The sequence below is a fragment of the Bubalus kerabau genome, chromosome 11, assembly GCF_029407905.1.
Source record: "Bubalus kerabau isolate K-KA32 ecotype Philippines breed swamp buffalo chromosome 11, PCC_UOA_SB_1v2, whole genome shotgun sequence".
NCBI classification, from domain to species: Eukaryota; Metazoa; Chordata; class Mammalia; order Artiodactyla; family Bovidae; genus Bubalus; species Bubalus kerabau.
In genome coordinates this window covers 106207857-106231618 of record NC_073634.1, presented here as the reverse complement: position 1 = coordinate 106231618, position 23762 = coordinate 106207857, and the positions used below count along the sequence as shown (strand labels likewise).

General features: G+C 53.3%; 1 protein-coding gene and 1 long non-coding RNA gene across 7 annotated transcripts in view; both read left to right on the top strand.

Moving 5' to 3' along the window:
* CAMSAP1 (calmodulin regulated spectrin associated protein 1) overlaps positions 1-23762 on the top strand; it is a 42985-nt gene that overhangs the window by 4900 nt on the left and 14323 nt on the right. For 2 of the 5 annotated variants that reach the window (XM_055541517.1, XM_055541516.1), the window contains exons 3-7: positions 9690-9952; positions 10701-10862; positions 16999-17079; positions 17947-17979; positions 20029-20170. In XM_055541517.1, coding sequence (XP_055397492.1) covers positions 9690-9952; positions 10701-10862; positions 16999-17079; positions 17947-17979; positions 20029-20170 — 681 coding nt within the window. The remainder of the gene's footprint in view (positions 1-9689; positions 9953-10700; positions 10863-16998; positions 17080-17946; positions 17980-20028; positions 20171-23762) is intronic. The other 3 variants (XM_055541520.1, XM_055541518.1, XM_055541519.1) reach the window with 2 other exon arrangements.
* Positions 755-9680, top strand: LOC129623698 (uncharacterized). Of its 2 annotated transcripts, none has more exons than XR_008700628.1 (3): positions 755-4246; positions 7516-7681; positions 8104-9680. It is a non-coding gene; the product is annotated as an uncharacterized LOC129623698 (long non-coding RNA). The 2 variants fall into 2 exon arrangements; XR_008700627.1 differs by having other exon boundaries at positions 757-4246; positions 7534-7681.

Sequence of the window (23762 nt, the reverse complement as noted above, 5' to 3'; positions counted from 1 at the left end):
GATGGCTGTCATTTTTCACCTAACGTGAAGGTGACCGGGATGGAGCCAGGGTCATGTTCATTTAACCAGTAACAGTCTCATAGCTATCGTGGGCATGGTTGCGTTTTGCACTGTAGGGAGTACAAGGGGAGGAGTTATGTGATGTTCTTTCCTTATTTGCTGAAAAGTCACATGAACTGTTGACATATACAGAGGAAAATGAAGTAATGCATGATGAAAAACGGCAGCGTGTCTTTAGTACAGGACCTGTCTCAAGGCGGAAGATGGAATTGTCAGGCGTTTCCATGGGACCCGAGTGCCTGGGCTGCAGGGCGCCGTGGTCCCTGTGGGGGCTGCTTGGAGTGGGGGTGCTTCATGGGGAGGTGGGCTTTGAAGGATGGCGGATATTTGGGTAGTCCCCCCACCCAAGTAGTAGAGGGGAGGGCATCTGGCAGGTTCTATGCAGAGGAGGAAGTGTTCGTAGGCCTGAGTCGATTAACCTTATTGTGACAGAGGATTTGTGGACCGAAATAGTAGGTGATTAGCGTGGAAAATAGTGTGGGCCAGACTGTTCGCGGGGTTCCCAGCTGGCTAGGGATTTCTTTCCCCATGGGTGCCAGGGAAGATCTTTGCGTAGGGGTGACGGGTTGAGAGCCAGCCTGGCAAGATTCTTCTGACAGGTTGGAGCGGGTAGGGGCTGTATCAGCGCAATGTCCAGGAGCCCTGTCTTAGGCCGTTCAGGCTGCTATAACAAGACATAGACTGGGTTGCTTAAGAACAACAATTTTTCTCACGATTCGGGAGGGTGGACGGTCAAGATCAAGGTGCCGGCTGGGTCTCTGGTGAGAGCCTGCTTCCTGGTTTGTAGATGCTATCTTCTCGCTGTGCCCTCGTGGCAGAGGGGTGAGGGAGCCTCGCTGGATGGGCTCACACCCCACTCATGGAGCTCCACCCTCATGACTTAATTGCCTCCCCAAAGCCCCATCTCCTAACACCTTCACCTTGGGGCGGTCAGGTTTCGTTAGGTGAGTTTTGGGGGACACATACATGGAGCCCATAGTAGAGCTGATGTCGCTTTGACTTGAAGTACCAAGGCGTTGGCCAGTTTGTCTGCAGTGGGAATTAGGTAGGTTGAGTCAACAGATGCTGAGAGGGCGGAGTCCCTGAGACTGGCTGGCTAATGAGGTGGGGCAGGGTCAGCTGGGCGGCCGCCGGAGCCTGCAGGACCCTTTAGGGGTATTTATAGTCTTCACTGCCTAGAACCTCCCTGCCTTCCTGGCTTTGTTGTCACAGAGAGAGATGATCTTTGAGTTTATTTCTATTTCTGACTTCTCTGCTGTGCCCTCACCTTGCCCTCTCTCTAAGACTGTTCATGCTAACTAGTTCACTTAAGTATCCCTCAGTCACTGTGCTCCAGGTGCTTCAGACTCAGGCAGAATTAAACTTGCATCAGTTCGGCTGAGCCTTGTGTTGTGACGTTTGGGTCCTTGGTGTGCTTCCCAGGGCTCATGGAGGGCCAGCCATGTGATGCGAGACCGGGAGACTGTAGTGCCTAAGAGGAGCCGGTACCGTGGCAGGAGCCGGAAGGGAGGGCGAGCAGCTCCCCTGGGGGAATCTGGAATATTCCATTCAAGAAAGTGAAGCTGAGTGTGTGGCTCACGGGGGTGAGAACCGGGGCGGGGGGGCAATGCCACCTGCCCCAGGCTAAGGGAAAGGCGGGGGTTCTGGTTGGGCTGGAATGTGAGTTTAGCGCCTGTAAGATAAACGTGGATTGGAGAGACCGCCTAGGGCCAGATCTTGGAATGCCTGAAATAGCTGATAGCTGTTTTTGTATATGAGTTGGGAAGCCATTGAAGCTTTCTTAGGAGGGAAGAGATGTACATTAAACCTTGGTTTTTTAGAGAAATCTCTGTGGAGTGGGTTCCGGTTGAGTATACAGTGAAGAATCTTATCTTGGACCTTTGAGAAAACCAATTTCACATCCAGTAAAATGCACCCATTTGTGAGAGCATATAGTCCGATGAGTTAAATGAATGTATTCACCGCATGCACAGGGCCACAAGCAGGGTGAGCCATGCTTATAACCCCAGGGCTCCTTTGAGCCCCTGCAGTCAGTTCTCTCCCAGAGCGCCCCTGATCTAGGGCATCAGGCGTTCTTGGTCTGCCTTCCTTACTCTTCATAATGCTCTAGAGATGCGTCCACGCATAAAGACCTTTTTGGCTTAGTGCTGGGGGTGGTCTTCATTGTTTGGCTCCCCGCATTTTGCGTATTCATTCACTTGTTGACGGACAGACGCTTGGATTGCTTCTGGTTCTGTCCGCCACGGACAGAGCTGCTGTGAAACGTGCACGAGTGTCCGAGTGTGTGTGGGCGTGTGTCTCCGTCTGTCCTGGTCAGTGCCTGGGCGTGGAGCTCCCGGGTCGTGTGAGCGTGTGTGACCGCTCGCTCGGTTGTTTTCCGCAGCGGCCGTGTCATCTTTTATTTCCGCCAGCACAGCGCGGGGTGAGGGCTGCGGTTGCTCGGCAGCCTTGCCAGCACCTGGCACTGCCAGTCTTTCCTGGTGGAGGCTGTCCTGGTGGAGGGGCTGTGACGCCTCTCCGCGGTTTCGGTGTGCATTTCCCTGCTGACTAATGATGAGTCTTCTGTTTTTTTAAGTGTGTTTATTGGCCAGATGAATCTTTTTTCTGTGGAGATGCCTTTTCTGATCTTTGGCGAATTTTTCTTAAAAATGAAAGTTTTATCTTGAGAAAATTGTATACTAACATGTAGCTGTAAGAGATCATACAGAGAGGTCCTGGTCGCCCTTTACCAGATTTCCCCAGTAGTAACTTCTTGCAAAACCATAATATAATGTCACGACTGGGATAGTGAGGTTGTATAATTAGATGTTGAGCATTCTGTTCCCACAAGGACCTCTTCTGTTACTGTTTCCCTATTACAGTCATATCTGCCTCCCTTCCTCACTGCTTGCTTGAGATTTATTTTGCCCTATTTTTTTTCTGCTAGTTTCTTGAGGTAAGGATTCAGACTATTGATTTGAGATCTGTCCACTTTTCTAGCGTAAGCATTTAGTGCTATGAATTTTCCACACGGCACTGCCTTGGCTGCATCCCACATATGTTGATACATTATATTTTCATTCAGTTCTATGTATTTCTCTTTATTTCTTTTGATACTGCCTATTTGATTCATGAATTATTTAGAAGTGTGATTTCCAGTTGTTGAAATTTCTCTGTTCTGTGTTTTTATTACTATTTCTAGTCTGATTCTGTGTGGTAAGATACCCTGCCATTCTTTTAAACTTGTTAAGATTTGTTTTATGGCCCAGGCTAAAGAATTGATGCTTTTGAACTGTGGTGTTGGAGAAGACTCTTGTGAGTCCCTTGGACTGCAAGGAGATCCAACCAGTCAATCCTAAAGGAAGTCAATCCTAAATATTCACTGGAAGGACTGATGCTGAAGCTCCAATACTTTGGCCACCTGATGCATAGAACTGACTCATTGGAAAAGACACTGATCTTGGGAAAGATTGAAGGCGGGAGGAGAAGGGCCAACAGAGGATGAGATGGTTGGATGGCATCACCAACTCGATGGACGTGAGTTTGAGGAAGCTCCGGGAGTTTGTGATGGACAGGGAAGCCTGGCGTGCTGCAGTCCATGGGGTCACAAAGAGTCAGACACGACTGAGTGACTGAACTGAACTGAAGGTCTGTTTTGGTGAATGTTCTGTGAGCATTTGAAAGAATGTGTTTTCTGTTGTTGGGTGGCATGTTCTTCGCAGGTCAGTTAGATTCTGCCTGTGGTTTGTGTTGTTCAGATCTCTTTCCGTGTTGATATTATGTCTAACGGTTCTGTCAGTTCAGGTGGGGATGTTGAAGTAAGTCCCTAACTATGGCTGACGGCTCTGTCGTGTTTTTTTAATACTGGCTCTTAGGCTTTGTAGCCTGGTGGATCCACATTTAGGGTTGTAAAGTCTTCTTGGTGGGTTGACCCTTTATTGTTACATGATGTCCCACTTTACATAACAGGCTCAGGGGTCTCCCCTGGTGACTCAGTCATTATTAAAGAATCCGCCAATGCAGGAGACCTGAACTCAGTCCCTGGGTCAGCAAGATCCCCTGGAGAAGGAAATGGCAGCTCACTCCAGTATTCTTGCCTGGAGAATCCCATGGACAGAGGAGCCTGGTGGACTGCAGACCAGAGGATCACAAAGAGTCAGATACGACTGAAGCAACTTGGCATACATAATGTTCCACTTTATTTCTAGTAATTTTCTTCCTATTTAATACTTTATCAGATGTTAATATAGCTCTTCCTGCTTTGTTTTTTTAAACAATATTTGCCTATATAGCCTTTTCTGTCCCTTTACTTTCAACCTACTTATATTGTTGAATTCGAAGTAATTTTCTTGTAAATGACCTATAATTGTATCTATTTTTTAATCCACTTTGCCAGTCTCTGTCTTTCAATGTACTTAGAATATTCACTTTTAGTGTAATTGTTGCTATGTTACCTCTTAAGTCTGAGATCTTATTTATTTGTTTTCTGTTGTTCCTGGTTTTGTTTGTGTGTTGGTTTTGTTTTTTGGGCCTTCTTATGGGTTACTTGACTGTTTTGGGGGATTCCATCTTGATATATTCCGTCTTGTCATTTTGGGGTGTATCTGTGTAGCTATCTGAGTGGTTTCTCTGGGTATTACAGTATGCATATGTGACTTCCAACAGTTGACAGATATTATTTTACCATTTTGAACGAGGTGTGGAAACCTTTTTTCCATTTAGGTTCCTTTGCTCTCCCCACTTTTAAAAGTATTTAAAAGTCGTCATCGTCTCAAGTCCCTAAAAGTGTGCACTTTGTCTCACGGGGTGTGATTTAGGAAACTCACGGGGAGAAGGGTAGTCTACTTACTCAGGCATATTACCTGCTTCTTCCTGGTTCTCCAGGGTTCATTTTTTTTTTTTTTAAATCATGTTCTTTCTATTTGGAGGATTTCCTTTAGCCAATCTTTCAAGGTTTGCTAGAGACTCCTCCCCCCGCCCCCCAATTTTCTTTTGCCCGAGAACGTCTCTAGTTCTTCAGTTCCTTGGGGATGGTCTTGCCAGATCCGGACGTTCTTTTCCTCAAGCACGTGTATGCTGTGCCACTTCTGCGCCTCCTTGGCTCAGAGGGGAAACACGCTGCCCATGAGTTGTATTCTCTTTCTTTCCAGCTGCTCCAAAATACTTTGTCTTGAGTTTTCATAAGTTTGGTTATGCAGTGTCGTGGCGTGGATTTCTTTGGGTTTATTCTATTTGGAGTCCCTTCAGTTTCTTGAATCTGTGAGTGGATATCTTTTGCCATATTTGGGAAATTTCCAGCTATTGTTTCCTTACCTTCTGTTTTAGCCCTGCTCACGTTCGTTTCAGAGACTCCAGCAATACAAATACTGGATCTCTTGTTATTCTTCCACAGGTCCCTGAGACTCAACTCATTTTGATTTTTGAGTGTACTTTCTCTGATTCCATGCTCGGTTATCGCCACTTAAACTGTTGAGGCTGTTTGTGCTGTGCTTAGTCGCCCAGTCGTGTCTGACTCCGCGACCCCATGGACTGTAGCCCACCAGGCTCCTCTGACCATGGGATTCTCCAGGCAAGAATACTGGAGTGGGTTGCCGTGCCCTCCTCCAGGGAGTCTTCCTGACCCAGGGATCTAACCCAGGTCTCCCGCATTGCAGGCAGATTCTTTAACATCTGAGCCACCAGGGGAGCCTGGAGACTATTTAGTAAGTTTTAAAATGTTACTCTGTTTTTCAGTTCATTATCTGATTCTTTTTATAACTCCTATGTTGAATTTTTTTTTCGATTTTCATTTGTTTCAAGAGAACTTGTGATTACTTGTAGTCTGTTTTCCAATGGTTGTTGTAACGTCCTTGGTCAGATAACTCCAACATCAGACTCATCTTGGTGTTGGTGTCAGTTGATTATCTTTTTCTCATTAAAGATTTCCTTGGTTCTGGGTGTGATAGGCGATCTTTGATTGTTTCCTGGTCATTTTGGCTGTTACGTTAGGTGACTCTAGGTGTTACTGAAGTTTTTTTTATCATAGTAGGCAGTCTCCCTGCTTAGGCTCCGCACGAGGTCCCGGCCCGCCGTGTGGACTGCGGTTCCAGGGGCAGTGCTCTGCTCAGAGCCTTTGTGGTGCCGTTTCGTGGTGCGTCAGGGGTTCCACTGCCCCTGCTGGTGCTGCTTTCGGAGGCGGAGGGTGGCCCGTGGGGCCGACTGCCCGGTGCCTCTGGGCGAGGTGGGATTCTCTTCCCCCAGGATGAGGAGTGTCCAGGCTGGACTCCCACCGCTGGACTCCCCTTGTGCAGGCTGACGAGGGGGTGTCTCCGGCCTGGTAGGGAAGGAGAGGCGCTTCCAGGTTGGGTTCCTGGTGGAGGTGGGTGTTCAGGCTGCTTCCTACCCCTTGCTGGTTCTGCCAGGATGGCCCCGGGCCAGTGGGTGGGACTCCCCTCACCTCCCCTGTGCAACAGGAATGAGCCTGCTTAACTTACCTTCTGTTTCCAGGCCGGGGGTCAGGAAGTACCAGGCCTGGGTCACCTTTGCTGGGTGGGAGGTGGGAAGACACCCTGTTGCTGTGCTCTTCCAGTCTGGGGTCGTCTTCCACCGTCCCCAGTTCTCTGTGGGTTCTTCTGTGAGTTACGCCAGGGTTTGCGGTTGTGCCCAGTGGAGAGGAGCAGGGAGAGACTGGTCCATGCCATCTTGTCCTGACCAGAGGGCCCCTTCTGGCCGCTTTACAAGATCCCCCTCTGTCTTTGGATTTTACCCATGTTACAGGGAGGTTCTTTGGTCTGTCGATTTCTTCCTTCTTCTTTTAACCCCTGCTGGGGAGCATGGGTTTCTCAGCGTTGGGACTTCCTGCCGGCTCTGTGGGACCCTGTCTCTCCCTTTGCTTCCGTCCCGTCTTGCCGTGGCGCTGGCGGCGCCTGTCTTTCCCCTTGTCTGCTGTGCTTTCTCTGCCCTGTGTGCAGTGTGCTGTTCAGACCAGTGTGTCCGTGAAGTCACTGCATATTTCTGTTCTGGAATTTCTTCTTGGTTCTTTTTCTTATCTGCCAAGTTCTTTTCTCTCTCTCTGTCTCTTTAAGAATAATTTCCATTTTTCTGCCAGAATTCTTCATCTTATCCTGTTTCCTTTCCATCAAGTGTAGCCATCGAAGGTCTGGCTGATGCCTCCAGTTAGGGGTCCCCTGGGCCCGCTACTTCTCTGGCTTTCAGCAGTTTGATTAGGAAGTGTGTGGGCCTGGTTTTCTTCGAGTTGGTTCTGTTTGGGTTTGCTGGGGTTCTGGGCACCATTCATTCACATATTTTTCCTGCCCCAGGCTCCCCTCAGTGGGAGCAGTCATGGGGCCTCTGCTTTTCATTTCATCGTCTCTCTCTGCTCTGCAGATGGATTATTTCTGTTGATCTGTCTTCAGGTTCACTGATTGTTTTCTCTGTTTTGTTTGTATTTTTTAAATTTCAGTTAATTTTTAATGTATTTTTATACAATTTTTAAAGGTTACTTTCCATTTGTAGGTATTAGAAAACACTGCCACGTTCCCTGGGCTGTACAGGCTGTCCTTCAGCCCGCTTTGTTCCCAGTGTTTCTGTTTGTAACCCCGCTCCCCCACCTTCATGCTGCCTGCCGCCCCCGCTGGTAACCACTGGTTTCTTCTCCATATCTGTGAGTTTGCATTTGCTTTGTTCATCTTTTTGAATCTGTCATTGAACTTCCTGTTGATAACTAGATTCTGCAGTTCTGAAGGTTTTTTGGTTTTTTTTAAGCTTTTAAAAATTTATTTGTGTATTTATTCACGGCTGTGCTGGGTCTCTTGCCGTGCTCGGGTTTTGTCTCGTTGCGGCAGCGGGGGCTCCTCTCGGTTGCGGGGTGTGGGCTCCGGGGCACGTGGGCTCGCGCGGTTCTGACACATGGGTGCAGCTGCCCCACAGCGTGTGCTGTCTTCCCGGGCCCGGGCTCCAGCTCTCGGCCCCTGCACTGGCAGGTGGATTCTTCACCACAGGACCACCAGGGAAATCCTGAAGGTTTTTTTTTTTAATAAGTTTTATTTCTCTGTTAATACCTTCTGTTCTTTCCGTTTGTTTCAGGAGGGTTTCATGGAGCCTTGTATAATAGATGCTGTGAAGTCTCTGCTGATTCTCTCATCTGGGTCATCTCAGAGTTGGCGTGTGTTGACCATCTTCCCCCCTGAGAATCGGTCACATTTTCCTGTCTGTATATGTTGAGTAAATAATGGATTGGGTCCTGGACATTTTGAATAGTATGAGGCTGTTTTCTGGGTCCTGCTAAAATCCTCTGGAGGATATTGGCGTATCTGGTGGTTTGTTTAGCAGCCGGGTTGCAGTAAACCCCATTAGGTTCCAGAACAGACGTCTGTTTGCCATTTGTAGGCTGTGGGTTCCGAGGTCAGTTCGGTTCTTCGGGTCTGTCCTGCTCGCACTTGGCACAGGAGGGGCTCACCTGTGAACGAGGGTCCCCTTTGAGGCTCCCTCCTGTCCTGGGTTCTCCACTCGTTCTGGCCTCCCCTCGGCCGGCAGGCCAGGGCCCCGCTCCCGAGCTGCCCGCGCCTGCACATGGGGAGCTGGTTCTGTCCCTGGGCCTTGCCTGGTGGAGTGGGGAGGGGCACTGGGCGCTGCCCCACTTTCTTTCTCTTCCAACTGGCATCTCCAGTGAAGGGTGGGGTGCACAGGGGTCCAGAATTAGAAGACCTCTGAGTGCTTGTTTCCACGACCAGCGTGAAGGAGTGAGTGAGTTCTCGAGGGAGACTGTCAGCCACCTCCAGAACCTCTGATGTAGCAGTTCTTGGCAGAACAAATGCTGGTCCTGGCAGGGCCTTCCAGTCTACTTGGTCTGGGCTGGGGCTGGACATCACGGTGTGTTTTAAGGCTCTCTGTCCTGCTGTGTCATGGAGGCCGTAGCCTGCGTTTTCCTTCGCCTGGGTGGGCGCCTCCTGGGGGCCTCTGCCCCTGCGTGCTCCAGGTCTCCACCGTCCTGCCCCAGGCTAGCGAGGCGGCCTCGGTTGACAGGATGGGGCAGAGCGTGGAGCACAGCAACAGGAAGACACTTCCTTGACCGTCTTTTTAGCCTAATTGATATTAAAATTGATAACCGATACTTGCGTGAATTTTGTGGAGCTCCAGCCTCTGCTCTCAGCACCGTGACTTACTCGCGGGTTGTGATTTAATCCTCACCCGACCGTGGGAGATCGGCCTTCATAGCGTCTGTGATTGGCCCTCAAGGCGAGGCTGACCGGCCGTGAGAGGTGCGCCCGGCTAAGGCCAGGCCGCCACGCTCGGGCCCTGCTCTTGGCCCACATGCCGTCCTGCTTGCGCCAGACCTCGAGCTCTGATCCTTCTGAGTTGAGCTGTGGCCCCGTGTTAACTACAGGCTTGTCCAAATCCTCTCCTCTGTGGCCTTTCCCGTGGCCACTCCAGAGTCCTGAGCCTGGATCGCTGTGGTGTGGCAGACCCAGGTCTGCCCTGGCTCCCGACACTTCTGGTGAATCAAGGGCGAGACCTTGCCCTGCAGACGGCTATCCCCACACCCGTGTCCCCAACTCGACGTCCTCCGGCTACCATCCCACCAGCAGCTCCAGAGGCGGGAGGCGACTGCGAGCGCCGGTGCGGCTGCATTTGTGGTAATGCCCACACGTGGGGGTCTCCTGTCGCTGCAGATGACATCCCCGAGGACCTCAGGGACCCCTTCTACATCGACCAGTACGAGCAGGAGCACATCAAGCCCCCGGTCATCAAGCTTCTGCTGTCCAGCGAGCTGTACTGCCGCGTGTGCAGCCTCATCCTCAAAGGGGACCAGGTGGCCTCCCTGCAGGGACACCAGTCTGTCATCCAGGCCCTGTCCCGGAAAGGGATTTACGTGATGGAGAGCGACGACACCCCTGTGACGGAGCCCGACCTCAGCCACGCGCCCATCAAGATGGTGAGTGGCCTGGATGGTGGGGGGCAGCCGGGGGGTGGCTGCTGTGCCCCTGCAGCGCAGCGGAGTTGTCCTGAAAGTTTGGGCCTGAGACCGCCTTCTCTCGGCGGGATGTGGCTGGGCTGGAACGGGGTGCGGGCGGCTTCCCCCAGCGTGTCCCCGGGGCAGCACTGCCCCACCCCGGCTGTGGTAAACCGAGTTGCATTCAGAGGTGGCGACATGGAGTTGCCGAGCCCGCTCTGAGATTGTTTCACGTCTGTCTTCTAAGAATTTTCATGCCAAAATAAACAGACGCGCCTCTCCTCCCCTGAGTGTCCCCCTCCCCATCCTCCACAGCCTCTCACCAGCCTGGCGTTTCTGGGCCAGGCTGCTCCAGGTCGAAGCCACCTCCTGGCACCTCCCACGTGGCTTTAGCTTAGACTGTTCTTGGGTGTTCTGCATCCTCTGGTTTTTGGCCTGGCTGGGTGTGTTTTGGGTTGGGAGGATGTTACGGGTTCCGGGAAGAAGGGGCTCCAAGGCGTGAGTTCAGCATGCACAACCCTGACTGCCTGGGGCCAGCGGTGGTCACGTGGCCTCGGGCCTTTCTCGTGTCTTCTCCCACGGCTCAACTCTCACCGGGTCCTCGGAGAGGAGGGGGGGGCCAGGCTGACCTGACCCCGAGGAGGGCTCCTGTGTGGGTGTAGGGAGGGTCTCCGCCTGACCCTGGGCTGCGGGGCAGGGGAGGGTGACCGACTGCTGCCTCCGCCCGCAGAGCGCCCACATGGCGATGGTGGACGCCCTCATGATGGCCTACACCGTGGAGATGATCAGCATCGAGAAGGTGGTGGCCAGCGTCAAGCGCTTCTCCACCTTCAGCGCCTCCAAAGAGCTCCCATACGACCTTGAGGATGCCATGGTCTTCTGGGTCAACAAGGTGAGCACGGGGGCCCTGCCGGAGGCAGGCGAGCAGCCTGAAGCTCTGGGGTGCCCCGTGGGTGTGGGTCCTTTCTCCCCGAGAGCATCACTTGCCTGTGTGTCCTGCTGAGACGCGACCCAGCCGGAGGCCCAGGAGACTGTCCGCTGTGGTTCACACGGACCGGCTCCTCTGCGTGTGCAGACGGAAGGCTGAGGGCTGCGAAGGCGCTGCGTTGTGTGTTGGTGGTCCCGCTCATAAATTTTGTTGTTTTTACCTCAGGCACCCAGTGTGCATTCATGGAGATCTCAGTTTTAGAAGGTGTTTTGATTAAGAGGAAAGCGTATCCTCTTGAACGCTGTTTTCTCCTTTCACATTTAGACGCTCACAGTGTGACCGTCTGTACGATCCATGTGAAGAGTGTTCGTTTTCCGGGGTATGTGGTGAGGGGTTCCACTGGAGCCTGTGGTTATTAAGCCCCTCCCTGCAGACAGGTACTGCGTGCGGGACACTGCGCTCACAGAGCAGAGGGGCAGAAGCCGGCCCTGCGGGGTGGTGCTCCGCGCCGGGAGCTTGTGCATTCCTCACTGTACAGCTCGCACACGTGTCCTCTGTCACGTAGGGCTTTATCCAGGGTCAGCCGAGGAGCAGGGCAGAGCCTGGCGGGGCCTGCGTGTCTCGGGGATGACGTTCTGCCAGGATGTCTGCTGAGACGGTCACCCTGCTCTTGGTTCCTCCCTCGTGCAGGGCGGGGCCTCGGGGGTGAGGGACGCCGGTGAGGTGGGGGCTCTCGGGCTCACTGTGGACTTGCGGGCGTGGTCGGGACGTGGCGCCTGGCCAATGCCTGTGAGATTGTCTCGCGGCGGCTGCAGCCCCTCTTATGCACCCTCCAGCTTTGTGGGGGTGCAGGTGGGAAGCGCCCTGCGGGAATCTGGAGGCAGAGAGGGGCCTGGCCGGGTGCAAAACAAGGGTCCCGGCGTCTACGCTCTGCATGTCCGAGGTGGCATCAGTCTTTCCGTTCAGCCGTGGGTGGCTGTGTAGAGATGTCTCACAGTGTTAGTTGGCATTTCCCTAACAACTAAAGGTGTTTCTGTGTATTTTGTTAGGTGTCCGTTCGGGTAGTTGGCCCAGGTTTAATGAGGTGGTTTGTCTTAATGAGTTTCAAGAGTATTTTATGTATATAAAGATCTAAGAGATCCAGTACTTTCTTCTGTGTATTTTCTTGTGTTTTTATTGTGTCAGCATCAGGATGATGGCCAGTGTCAAAAAAGTGAGTTGGGACGTATTCACTCCTTTATTTTGTGAAATAGTTTTTGTACAATTAGTATAATTTTGTCCTGAAGTCTTTGATGGATTCACTGCTGAAGCCATCTGGGCTTGGAGTTTTCTGTGGGAAGATTTTAATTATGAATTTAACTTTTCAGTGTACATGTAAGGTATTTAGGATTTCTGTTTAATTTCGTGTCAGTTTTGGCAACTTGTGACTTCCAAGGAATTTGTTAATTTTATTTAGATTTTGACTTTATTGTCACATTCCTATTTCTTCATTGTCCTTTGGTGTCCGTAGTGATGTCCCCTCGTTTCCCCGCTCTTAGTAATTTCTGTCCTTTTTTCTTCCCTTTGTTGGTCTAGTTTGTCAACTTTATTAATGTTCTAAAATCCTGCTTTTGGTTTTTATTAATTTCTCCAGTTATTTTCTATGTAACGTCTCTTCTTGCTTTTATTGTTTTTCTATTTATTTTGAATTTAATTTTCTCTCCTTTCTGGGTAAAGTAGGAGATTAGTTTTTACACACTTGTTCATTTTGATGTGAACATTTAACGTTAATCTCTCTAAGTAGTACCTCAGCTGCACTGTGCACATCTGTCTCACACGCTGTGGTCTTCCTTCTCTTTAAGATACTTTAAGATACTGCACTGTGCACATCTGTATCGCATGCTGTGGTCTCCCTTCTCTAAGATGCTTTAAGATACTGCACTGTGCACATCTGTACCACACGCTGTGGTCTTCCTTCTCTAAGATGCTTTAAGATACTGCACTGTGCACATCTGTGTCACACGCTGTGGTCTCCCTTCTCTAAGATACTTTAAGATACTGCACTGTGCACATCTGTATCACACGCTGTGGTCTCCCTTCTCTTTAAGATACTGCACTGTGCACATCTGTATCACACGCTGTGGTCTCCCTTCTCTTTAAGATACTTTAAGATACTGCACTGTGCACATCTGTCTCACACGCTGCGGTCTCCCTTCTCTTTAAGATACTTTAAGATACTGCACTGTGCACATCTGTCTCACACGCTGCGGTCTCCCTTCTCTAAGATGCTTCACTTCACGTGTGGACCCCTGCTTCATCCGTGCGCTGTCTGGAAGCGTGTGGCTCAGTCCCTGTGTGTGGTGGGGTGGCTCTGGGTATTTTTCGGGGCGTTGGCTTCTCATTCCAGCGTGGTCTGCGTGCGCTCTGTGACTGCCGTCCTTCTGGGCTCACTGAGGCTTGTTCTGGGTCCACGTGTGGTCTTGCCGGTGTCCCCCGTGCTCTCTCCTGTCAGCCCGGCGCGCCGCACATGTGGGTTCGGGTTGCTGTGGGTGGGCGCATCTCTGGGGGCCTCACGCCCCGTCAGGCAGTTGCCAGAGGGCGCTGGCGTCCCCAGGCCTGACTGCGTCTGCTCTGCCTGTTGGGCGTGTTGTCCTCGCTGTGTGTGTGTGTTGCGTGTTGCTACGTTGCACGCTGTTAGGATCGTTCTGTCCTTTTGTGTTCACAGAGTGTCCCTTTATCACAGGTGGCGGCCCTTGCCTCCAGCCTTCTCGCGACCAGCACATCTCTCGCCTTCCTCTTACTATTATTTTTTTTAATTTACTTGTTCTCGGTTGCGCTGAGTCTTCACTGCTGCGCCTGGGCTTCCCTCTGAGGCGAGCTGGGCTGCTCTTGTTGGAGACCATAGGCTTTAGGGCTTCGGTAGTTGTGGCTCGCGGGCCTACTTGCCCCTCGGCACGTGGACTCTTCCCGGACCCAGGGCTGAGCCCGTGTCCTCTGCATTGGCAAGCGGATTCTTCACCACTGGACCTCCAGGGATCCCCTCCTGTTATGTTTAATCTCTCCTTGCCTTTCTGTTTAAAGTGGGTTTCTTACAGATCTCTTCTAGGCAATTGGAGTTTTAGATAAACTGCATTTAACCCGATGCTGGAGATGTCTGGGTTTGCATTTCATCTGCTGCAACATGTTGGTTTTATTGACGTACATGAAGAAAATCTGATTTTCCATGGATGCGTAGTTGAAGAGGAGAGAGTGTTTTCACAATCTTTCCAGATAATCATACACATCATTTTTTCATTCTACCCCAAAACTTGACTAGTTTCTTGAAGGTTAACCGAAATGTGGAATTCGAAACCATTATTAATGAACGTTTTTTTTTAAGTTGAGATATAATTCCCATGCTGTAGAATTCTCCGTTTTAAGGTGCATCTTTCTCTGGGGTTTTAAGGTCCCACCAGGCTGTGCGGCCGCCCCACCGACTCCAGACGCTGCATCACGCCGGTCGTGTCGGCAGTCGTACCTGCCGCCCCGTCCCCAGCCCCCGCCAGCCCCTCCTCTGCTTGGTGTCTGTGTGGATTTGCCTGTTGCGAACATTTCATTTAAATGAAACCTACAGCGTGAGGCCGCTCGCGTCTGACTCTCCATTTGCCACGGCGCTTGCGCGGTGCACGCTTGCTGCGGCGCTTACCGTGCCCGCTCCTTTCTGTAGTCGTGTAACGCCGCGCTGTGCAGCCCTTCCAAGTCTTGTTTAGCCATTCTTCAGCCAACGGACATCTGCGTTTTCCACTTTCTGGCTGTTGTGAATTCTGCTGTAAATGTTCTTATATGAGTGTGTGTGTGGCTGTGTCTTCGTCTTTCTTTGGCTTGTGTCTCGGGGTGGAATTGCCGGGTTGCACGGGGCCCTGTGAAGAGCTGGCAGGCTGGCCACGGCAGCTGCACCGTTTGCCTTTCCCCGAGCACCTGAGGTTTCTAGCTTCCCATGTCCTTGCTAATATGCACTTTCTGCTTCGTTTCCAGCCATTCTGGAGGGTATGAGGTGGTGTCTCATTGTAGTTGAAATTCACATTTCCCTGATGATGTGCGTCCTTGATAGCTCAGTTGGTAAAGAATCTGCCTTCAGTGCAGGAGACTCAGGTTCAATCCTGGGTTGGGAAGATCTTGCAGAAGGGAACGGCTACCCACTCCAGTATTCTGGCCTGGAGACTTCCATGGGCTGCATAGTCTATAGGGTCAGAAAAAGTCGTGCACAATGAGCGACTTTCACTTTCCCTGATGGTGGTGATGGGGACCTCTTTTCATGTGTTTATTGGCCGTTTGTAGGTTTATTTTGGAGAAATGTCTGTACGGATCCTTTACTCATTATAAAACCTGACTGTCTTGTTATTGTTGCAAGGTTTCTTTTATATACTCTAGGTACTAGCCCAGTGAACTTTTTTTTTTTTGAAAACCATTGTAGTAGATGACGTTTGAGAGGTCTTGCTGCTGTTTTCTACTTATGTTTAATTGAAAGACAATTGCTTTACACTATTGTTTTGGTCTCTGCCATGCCATCCGTGTGACTCAGCCACAGGTATACATACGTCTCCTCCCTCCTGAACCTCCCTCCCACCTCCCAGCCCGTCCCATCCCTCTAGGTTGTCTCCGAGCACTGGTTTGAGCTCCCTGAGTAGCCCAGTGAACTTTCTGTACTCTTGTCATATTGAAATCTTTCTTACACTTTTCCTGGCCCTGTTACCGTGGTTTTCTGAGGCTGCACCTTGTCACTGGGAAAGCTGTTCCCCTGATGTGTATAGATCTTCCGTGTCGTCACACCTCATGATACAGTATCAGAAACTACATTCATTAACACTGCATCAATCCAATCAGAAAATCATTTCCATGTTAGGAAGGTAATTTATGGCATAATCAAATTTCCCCAAATTTTTAGTTTCCAGTGTTTAATTGTGAAAAACTTTAGACGTGCAGAGGAGTTGCAAGAACTAGGGAGTGTCCTGTGGCTCCTGTGCCGCCCCTAGATTTCATAGCTGCTGTTTTTACGGCACTTCCTTTATCACTTACCCATGTACATGGACATTCTAGTTTATTTTAGAATATTTCCATATTTACTTTTATCTTTTTGTTTTAAAAACCATTTTTTTCAGCTGTCCCAGTGGTCCAGTAGTTAAGAATCCACCTTGTAATGCAGAGGGTGTGGGTTCGATCCCTGGTTGGGGAACTAAGATCCCACCTGCCGCAGGAGCAGCTAAGCCTGCGAAATGCAACTGCTGAGCCTGTGCGCCCTGACTCCGGAAGTCCTTGCGCCGTGACTCCGGAAGTCCTTGCGCCGTGACTCCGGAAGTCCTTGCGCCGTGACTCCGGAAGTCCTTGCGCCGTGACTCCGGAGTCCGCATGCCACAACTAGAGAATCTGTGTGCCCCAACGGAAGATCCCACATGACTCAACTAAGACCCCTGATGCAGGCAAATAAATAAATATGAAAAAAAGGTTTTTTCCCTGTCCTTGATTTGATTTGCATGAGTTCACTTATCTGTGTTCTCTTTTAATGATAAGACATTCAGTTCTGTGGCATTTCATCTGATCGTAGCTTTGACCACGTGCCCATTAGTCTTGTTTTTTCCTCCATGGTATTATTTTGTAATTTGCAGTTTTGATCTTATCTTTGGGTTAATAATTCCAGAAAAAGGTATTTTTATTTCTGAGCAGTTGTAGTAAGTGCTTCCGGGCGTCTGACCATGGTTGCTGGTGTTACTTTGGTGTCAGGGAGTGTGTGAAGTCCTGTCGGGTGTCCGGGGCGGGTCTCAGCCAGGTCGCAGCATTGGCGGTGTTCGGTGGCGTGGTGCTGCCCGAGCACCAGGGTGAGGCGATGAGGCCGGAGCAGCGCGCAGGCACCAGGGGGCGCCGGCCTTTTCCCCTCCTCCGTGTCATGGGTCACGGGGTCAGAGTCATAGGTCACGGGGTCCGTGTGTTTCCACAGGTGTGCACTGGTCTAAATACTGCCTGCATCTGAGAGTCAGGAGTTCACACGGGCGAGGTGGGGTCTGGGTTGTGAAGGAGGGACACAAACCCCAGTGTTGGAAGTCAGTCTCGATTGCCCCCCTAATGCATTTGATTTTTTCCACTTTAGGTAAATCTTAAAATGAGAGAGATAACAGAGAAAGAAGTTAAGTTAAAACAGCAGTTATTGGAAAGTCCAGCTCATCAAAAGGTAAAGGGTAAATTGCACTTCTCTGGAACGCTACGTTGCCGTAGCTCCAGGTCGTAGAGAATCGTGTCCGTGTGGGCTCCCTGCGTGTTCTTTGGTTTCACTTGCCAGGCGGGGAGTGGGTGCCCTGGGGCCCTGCCCTGGCGGCGGGGTCCTGGCAGCCCGCTGCCCTTTCTTCCAGGCAGGCGTGGCCTAGTATTGAACTTGAACTTGGGAGGGTGGGGGAGTGGAGGGAGGGCGTAAGGGTCCCCTGAGGGGAGTCAGCACAGGAGGGGACGTTCCTGGCAGCCAGCGGTCCCCTCGGGGCCCTCGTGGACCACGTGTCCAGTGTGGGCTTCAGGAGGGCGAAGGTCCCGTGTCCAGTGAAACGACACGCTTCCTCCTGTTTCTCCCTTTTTGGGATGGGGGTGCCAAGTGTGTGTGTGACTGAATCCACGTTCCTCCGCCTGTGCACACCGTGGCGGCCAAGGCTGCGGTCCCAGGGCTGCGGGTTGAGGGAGCCTCCTCTTGCTCCTTCCCGGGCCCTGGGATGCTGGCCGCGGGTCCCTCACCCCAGCCACGCTGCCGTGAGCCCCCCTCCTCAGACAGGTGCAGACGGCTTGCCGAGGCCCTCTCTGAGCGGGCTTGGCGCCTGTCCTCTGAGGGCCCGGCCTGCACGCCTCTAGCCGCCAGCGTCGTGGTGGTGCCCGTGGCGTCCCCTGGGTCCCTGCTAGTGCAGAGTGTCCCGGGCCACGTGCACTGGGCACGTCTTGCCTCTCGGAGGCGGCACACCTCCCGTGTGAACGTAGCGTGTTGCGTGTGTCTCGTCCGTCCTCAGCGGACCTGCCTGCTGACTCCTCTCCTGCCTTCCTTCCCTCGCCTCCTGAGCAGTCTCCCTCCAAGTGGTACTGGAAGTTAGTGCCCGTAAGTGGACCCCGCGCGCCCGGCCATCAGACGGCCGTCCGCCGCCATCACTTGCTTCCATTTCAAACCGCTCACGCCTGTGTCTTCGTTTGAGTGTCCTCCCTGGTGGTTTGTTGCACTTCCTGCGGGGCAGGGCTGGCCCGCTCTGGGCAGAGTGGACCGTGGTGCGGCCCTCTCCGCTCCAGGGAGGCCTTCTGTAGCCGCCACCCAGAGCGTGGTTTGCCCACTTTCTTAGGTAAACTTAACAGACAGCTTCGTGTTTCTCCTTTGAAGAGGTAGTTTCCTGCTTTATGTGATGAACTTCAGGGTCAGTGACAGGATCCATTCCCTTCCTTATAGATTTTAGCAGGAACGGCCCGTGGCACGCTCGTCCTGGTGGCGAGGCCCGGCGGCTGCCCTGGACGTGGGCCCGTCTGCTGCGCCGTTTCCCACGACCGACACTTGGCGCTGCAAGCGCTGCCTCTAAATGGAGTTCCGGAGAGCACGTTTCTCTGAAGCTTCCTTATTTTTGCCTGTCCCTTTAGTTTAATTGTTTGGATCAAATGGTCCTTAGGATTTGATTATAAAGGAAATATGGTGGATATAAACTGTCAGTGGGATCTGCATGAACAGTGAAAGAGTCCGCTTTGTGGCTGATGGATAATTTCCCTTCTTTGAAATGTAATAATCACAAAGAGGGGGAAGGCCTTTTTTTTTTTGAGTGTTTATCTATTTCTTAGCTTGTGGAAAAGCTAAGGCCAGAGTCAAACTGTGAAAGCAGGTCCAAGGCGTAGTGAGGACTGTCAGGCGTTCAGGTCCCCCGGAAGGAGGGCGTCAGGCGGGACGAGGGCCTCGAGCCTCGGGGTCTCCTCCAGGGTGGTTGGTCCCCTCAGCTGCCCGAGCGCGCAGCCCACTTGTCGGCAGCGGGCTGAGTGTAGGCGGGCCCGGGGCTGGGAGCAGGGCCCCCTCAAGGGGCGGTGGCTGCTCCCGGACCCAGGGGGTCAGCGCTTTCCCCAATGCAGACGCACACCATCTGTCCTCAGTGAGAAACCATCCGCTTTCCTGCATGCTGTGCTCTGCCGTGTGCTGTGTGTGCGTGCGCGTGTGGAGGCTGGTCGGGCGCATGCCTTGGGCTGCACGCAGGAGCCCTTGGGCCTGGCCCCGGGCGGGAGCCTGCACCAGGCCGAGAAACAAGTTAAAAGTCCCCGTGGAGACTGGTGGGAGTGGTGTGCATTGCACGGGCCCAGGTGGGGCGTATTCCAAGCACATGTCGCTGCCACAGGCTTTTCCTTGGGTTGATTGACTCTCCCATGCGGCTCCCGGAAACCTGCCATGAGCAGCATGGGCTTTGTCCCTCGAGCCGGCACTGTGCCCTTCCACCCTGGGGAGAGCGTAGCTGCAGAAATGCCAGGCTTACCGGCAGGACGTGGTCACCCGGCGGGTGGCCTGCATGTCCACGCTCAGAGCGAGGCCCAGTTTCAGGGCGGCACCTGCGGGCGGGGAGGCTCTGCTCTGAGCACTTGTTTCCTGTCGATAAAGACAGCGGAACAGAAACCTCGGGAAAGCACTTCACGTGCCGTCAGACTCCCGGCTACGTGCGCCTGCCCGGGGGCCAGTGGACGGTCGGCGGCCTCTGCGCTGTTCGGGAGTGTCCCAGGTGCCGTGTGGACGCCGCCTTGTGTTACCCATGATGCCGAGCTGCTGCTGCTCCGAGAAGGGCAGTCACGTGGGTCTTCCTGGTGTAGGGCGTTCACCACGTAACTTGTTTCTCATCCATGGACCGTGTGCAGCCCCTGGCAATGTAGGCGTGTGTCCTGCCTCCTTCCCCGGGGTGCCTGGCCCTCAGAGGGCGACGGCCCTGGCATTCTGAGCAGCTCATGGCAGTCGCCCGCTGTGGCCAGGAAGCCCGGTTCCCTGGGTCTGGACGCATGTTCCAGGCAGAGGACGTTACCCCGACCAGAGGCTTTCCCGTGTGGCTGCCGTTGTTCTGACCGTGGTCCGGCCAGCTGCCGTGGACGCTGGCTGAGCGCCGGTGCCACGCGCAGTGACCAGGCCCCCTCTCACCCACAGGTGCGCTACCGCCGGGAGCAGCTGTGCGCGCGGCAGCCGCCCCACTTCCCGCTGCTGGAGGACCTGATGCGGGATGGCAGCCACGGGGCGGCGCTCCTGGCCGTGGTCCACTACTACTGCCCGGGGCAGCTGAAGCTGGACGGTGAGTGTGGCCCGCGCCTCCGAGGGCATCCGCTGGTGTCAGCGACAAAGCAGGCGGGAGTAACTCCAAGGCCTCGGCATCCCCTGGGGCAGCATGTGGATGCGTAGATCTGGCGACAGCGTGCCTGGGCCCGGCCTGCGTTCTGCCTGCTGGGGAGGGTGGGGCTGGGACATATATGGTAGCGCGTTCCCTATCAGTGACCGGACTTACGTCTCGGGGCGGCTAAGAGCCGGTCGGCTCCACTGCAGTCGAGGTAAAGCGTCCCAAATGCGGTTTGGAAGACGAGTGCGGAAGCCAGCCTGTGGACGCACCGTGAGGGGTGCCCGCAGGCCTGGTGTCGGTGGCATCACCAGGTCGCGTGTGTCGCCGCGGTGCCCGCGCCGGGTTGTAGGGAGAGGTGCGAGTGATGCCCCGAGCAGCACTGACAGGAACAGGGCTGCTGATGTGGGTTTGCTTTGCACCCTCCTCTCTGACGTGGGGCGGGGCGGGGGCATGAGTTCCACAGATGTCCTGACTGCTGGCTGCACAGGGAGTGTCTGCCAGGCTCGTGGCTGGCACAGGGCTGACTGTGGTCCCTCCCCGATCCAATCAGACATGCTGGGCTTGGTAGTTTGTAAAACACACAGCTGAGTGTGAAAGAGAGGGGGAGTCTCAGATTCCAGGAGGGATCCCCATCTTTAGTGAAAACCCCTGGATTGGCACCTGATTCTTGGGCCTGGTAGGCCTCTGTACTTGTGTGGCCTGGGCCACCTGCCATGGGAGCCGTGACCAGCACCCTGGGAGGACTGGGGGGCACCCCCTGCTGGCAGGACAAAGCCAGGAGCCCTGTCAGACGCCCAGACCTGGGGCTGAGGGGGGTCTTTCAGGGGGAGGTGGGCCACTGGGCTGCATCCTGGGTGGGAAGGAGACAGGTGTGCAGTGAGTTTATGTGAGACCGAGTCAGGACTCGGGAGACGTGTGGGTCTCACTTAGAGTGCCACAGTGCAGGAGTGGGCCACCTGCCCCCGCCCTGTCCCTGCGGGAAGGCAGCGGGCTGGCGGGCGCAGCAGACAGACTTGTGCAGATGGACATCTGACGGAGCGCACAGCGTTTGCCATGAAGACTTCAGGGGAGAGACTGGAGTGGTGCGCTTGTGTGCGCTGGGGTCTCCCTGACCCTCAGCACCTCCTGCGGCTGCCTCGTGGCTCACTAGTTCAGTGGTTCTGACTTTGGTTTTGTCCAGCCTGCGTCTCACCTCTCCACCGGGGTCTGGAGACAGAGGTACTAGGAGCAGAGAGTCTGTGGTGCGGATGAAGCACAAGCCCGCAGGAGGAGAGAGTTGAGGCACTGCGTCTGTAGCAGAACTTAAGAAGGGGGTTTTAAAAGCAACACAGGGTGAGATGACCGGAGGCGCACTTGTGACCTAACTTGTAAGACCGTCTGATGACACAGATGGGGACAGGAAGGCTGGAGGGGACTCGAGCACAGGGGCTCAGGCCAGGCCCAGGGCTCCAGCTCACAGGGAACCTGCCCCCTTAAATGAGAATGCATGGAGGCATTTACAAGAACAGGCTTGATAAAGGCCATAAAAGAAACCTCGACAGAGTTTGTCACAACACAGTAAAACGAGAAATCAGTGACAGAAACGTGCAGTGTCTTTCTCCAAACTGTTAAAATCTTGAATGTGTGGAAACCAAACAACTTGCTCTAAAGCATTTCATGATCTAACTTGGAGTCACAGTGGGGTTTCCTGGTTGGGGGCTCACCAAGGGCTGGTGTCTTTATCTGTTCAGCTCGCTGATACACCCCATGCCGTCCGGGACAGCCTGGCGTTTGGTAGATGTTTGTGGAATAAATGAGCGACGTACATGCCTGAATGCACGGGCCACAGCTCAGATGGCTTAAAGGGAGACTTGTTGTCTCAGCTCCAGTGCTTTGGCCACCTGATGCGAAGAGGCGACTCATTGGAAAAGACCCTGATGCTGGGAAAGATTGAGGGCAGGACGAGAAGGGGACGACAGAGGATGAGATGGTTGGATGGCGTCACTGACTTGATGGACTTGAGTCTGAGTAAACTCCAGGGTTTGGTGATGGACAGGGAGGCCTGTCATGCTGCATAAAGTCCATGGGGTCGCCAAGAGTCAGACACGACTGAGTGACTGAACTGTCGCCTCAGTGCATGTCCTGTAGAGCAAGGAATTTAAAAATCAGTATGCCAGGCTGATCTCAGAGCCTTTGACAGTAATAGAGCAATAAACCAGAAAAAGCTGAGGAAGGAGAATCAAGAATGGCCTTCTGTTTCTGCTGGTCGGAAATCATCTGAGCACAAGGGGGACCCAGGCTGCGCTGCAGATTCTGCCCTGGGGGACGTGCTCCCCTGTGTGGGGGCGGAGCAGGGGTTGCAGAGGAGGCCGAGCGAGAGCCCTGGGAGCCCCCGGAACTGACAGCCCTGGCACCAGGAGCAGGAGGGGTGAGAGGAGGGGTCCGGGCTTTCCCTCCCGGTGGGAGTCAGGGCCCGGTGTCCCAGCCGTGCTGCCCAGGGCGCTGTGTCCAGGACACACCACGGTCCCTGGGTTCCGGCCTTTCTCCTCTCTGACACCGCTGCTCTTTGCTTTATAACTGACCGGTGACTGGGCTGCATGGACATCAGTCTCCTGGTCACGCTTTTAACCCCAGAGTGGTCGTCAGATGGGAATTTCTGGCCCTACTTGTTGGTTGGCAGGTCGGCGTTGCGGTGCCGGGGGTCGGTCTCCTTGCGTCGGGATGGCCTCGTGGAGTCTTGCTTCGTTCGGCACACTGACCCATTCATCATTCTGTCGCTTTGATTGTCCCAGACCCTGTGTGTTTCCCATTGCCTCAGCTAAAGCACAGGGAGCTGGGCAGAGGGGCTCAGACGCCGATGCTCAGTGGGAACCTGGCGTGGCCCACAAACTGGGAGGCAGGCGCCACCTGTGAGGGGGATGCAGTGGGACTCCAGCCCACACGTGCCAGACACCATGCCTTGGACCAAAGTCAGAAGAGTGGAAAAGCAAAATTTTAAAAACTTGGGAAAAAAAAGGAAAATATTGTTACGACATTGTTAATGGGATGGATTGTTTAAATTACAAAATAGCACAAGCAATAGGAAAGATTACTGCATTTAACCATGTAAAATTCACTGTGCTGACAGAGGAACATCATAAAACTGAGCGATAAAATATGCCCTCAGAACACGTTTGAAGTAAATATGAGCTGACAATGGGTCGCCACGCTGTTGCTTTGTGACCAGCACACACAGAGTCCCGACAGAGCAGTAGGATTTGAAGAACCTGAGGGGAAGTAAGAGCAGGCTTTTCGCAGAAGAGGCGGTCCAGGTGGGCACACGGCCCAGCACAGGGAGGGACGAGATGCCACAGGCAGGCTAGGGTGTGGACAGGCCAGGGCCAGGTGTGGGCAGCGTAGCTCGTGACCCCTTCGGGAAGGGCTCCCGGTGAAGAGAGCATGCGCAATAGTGAACATTGTGGAATCCTCAGTGAAAGTGAAGGCTGCGCTGTTGGGTCTGACTCTTTGCAGCCCCACGAACTATGCACCGTCCATGGGCTTCTCCAGGCCAGAGTACTGGAGTGGGCAGCCT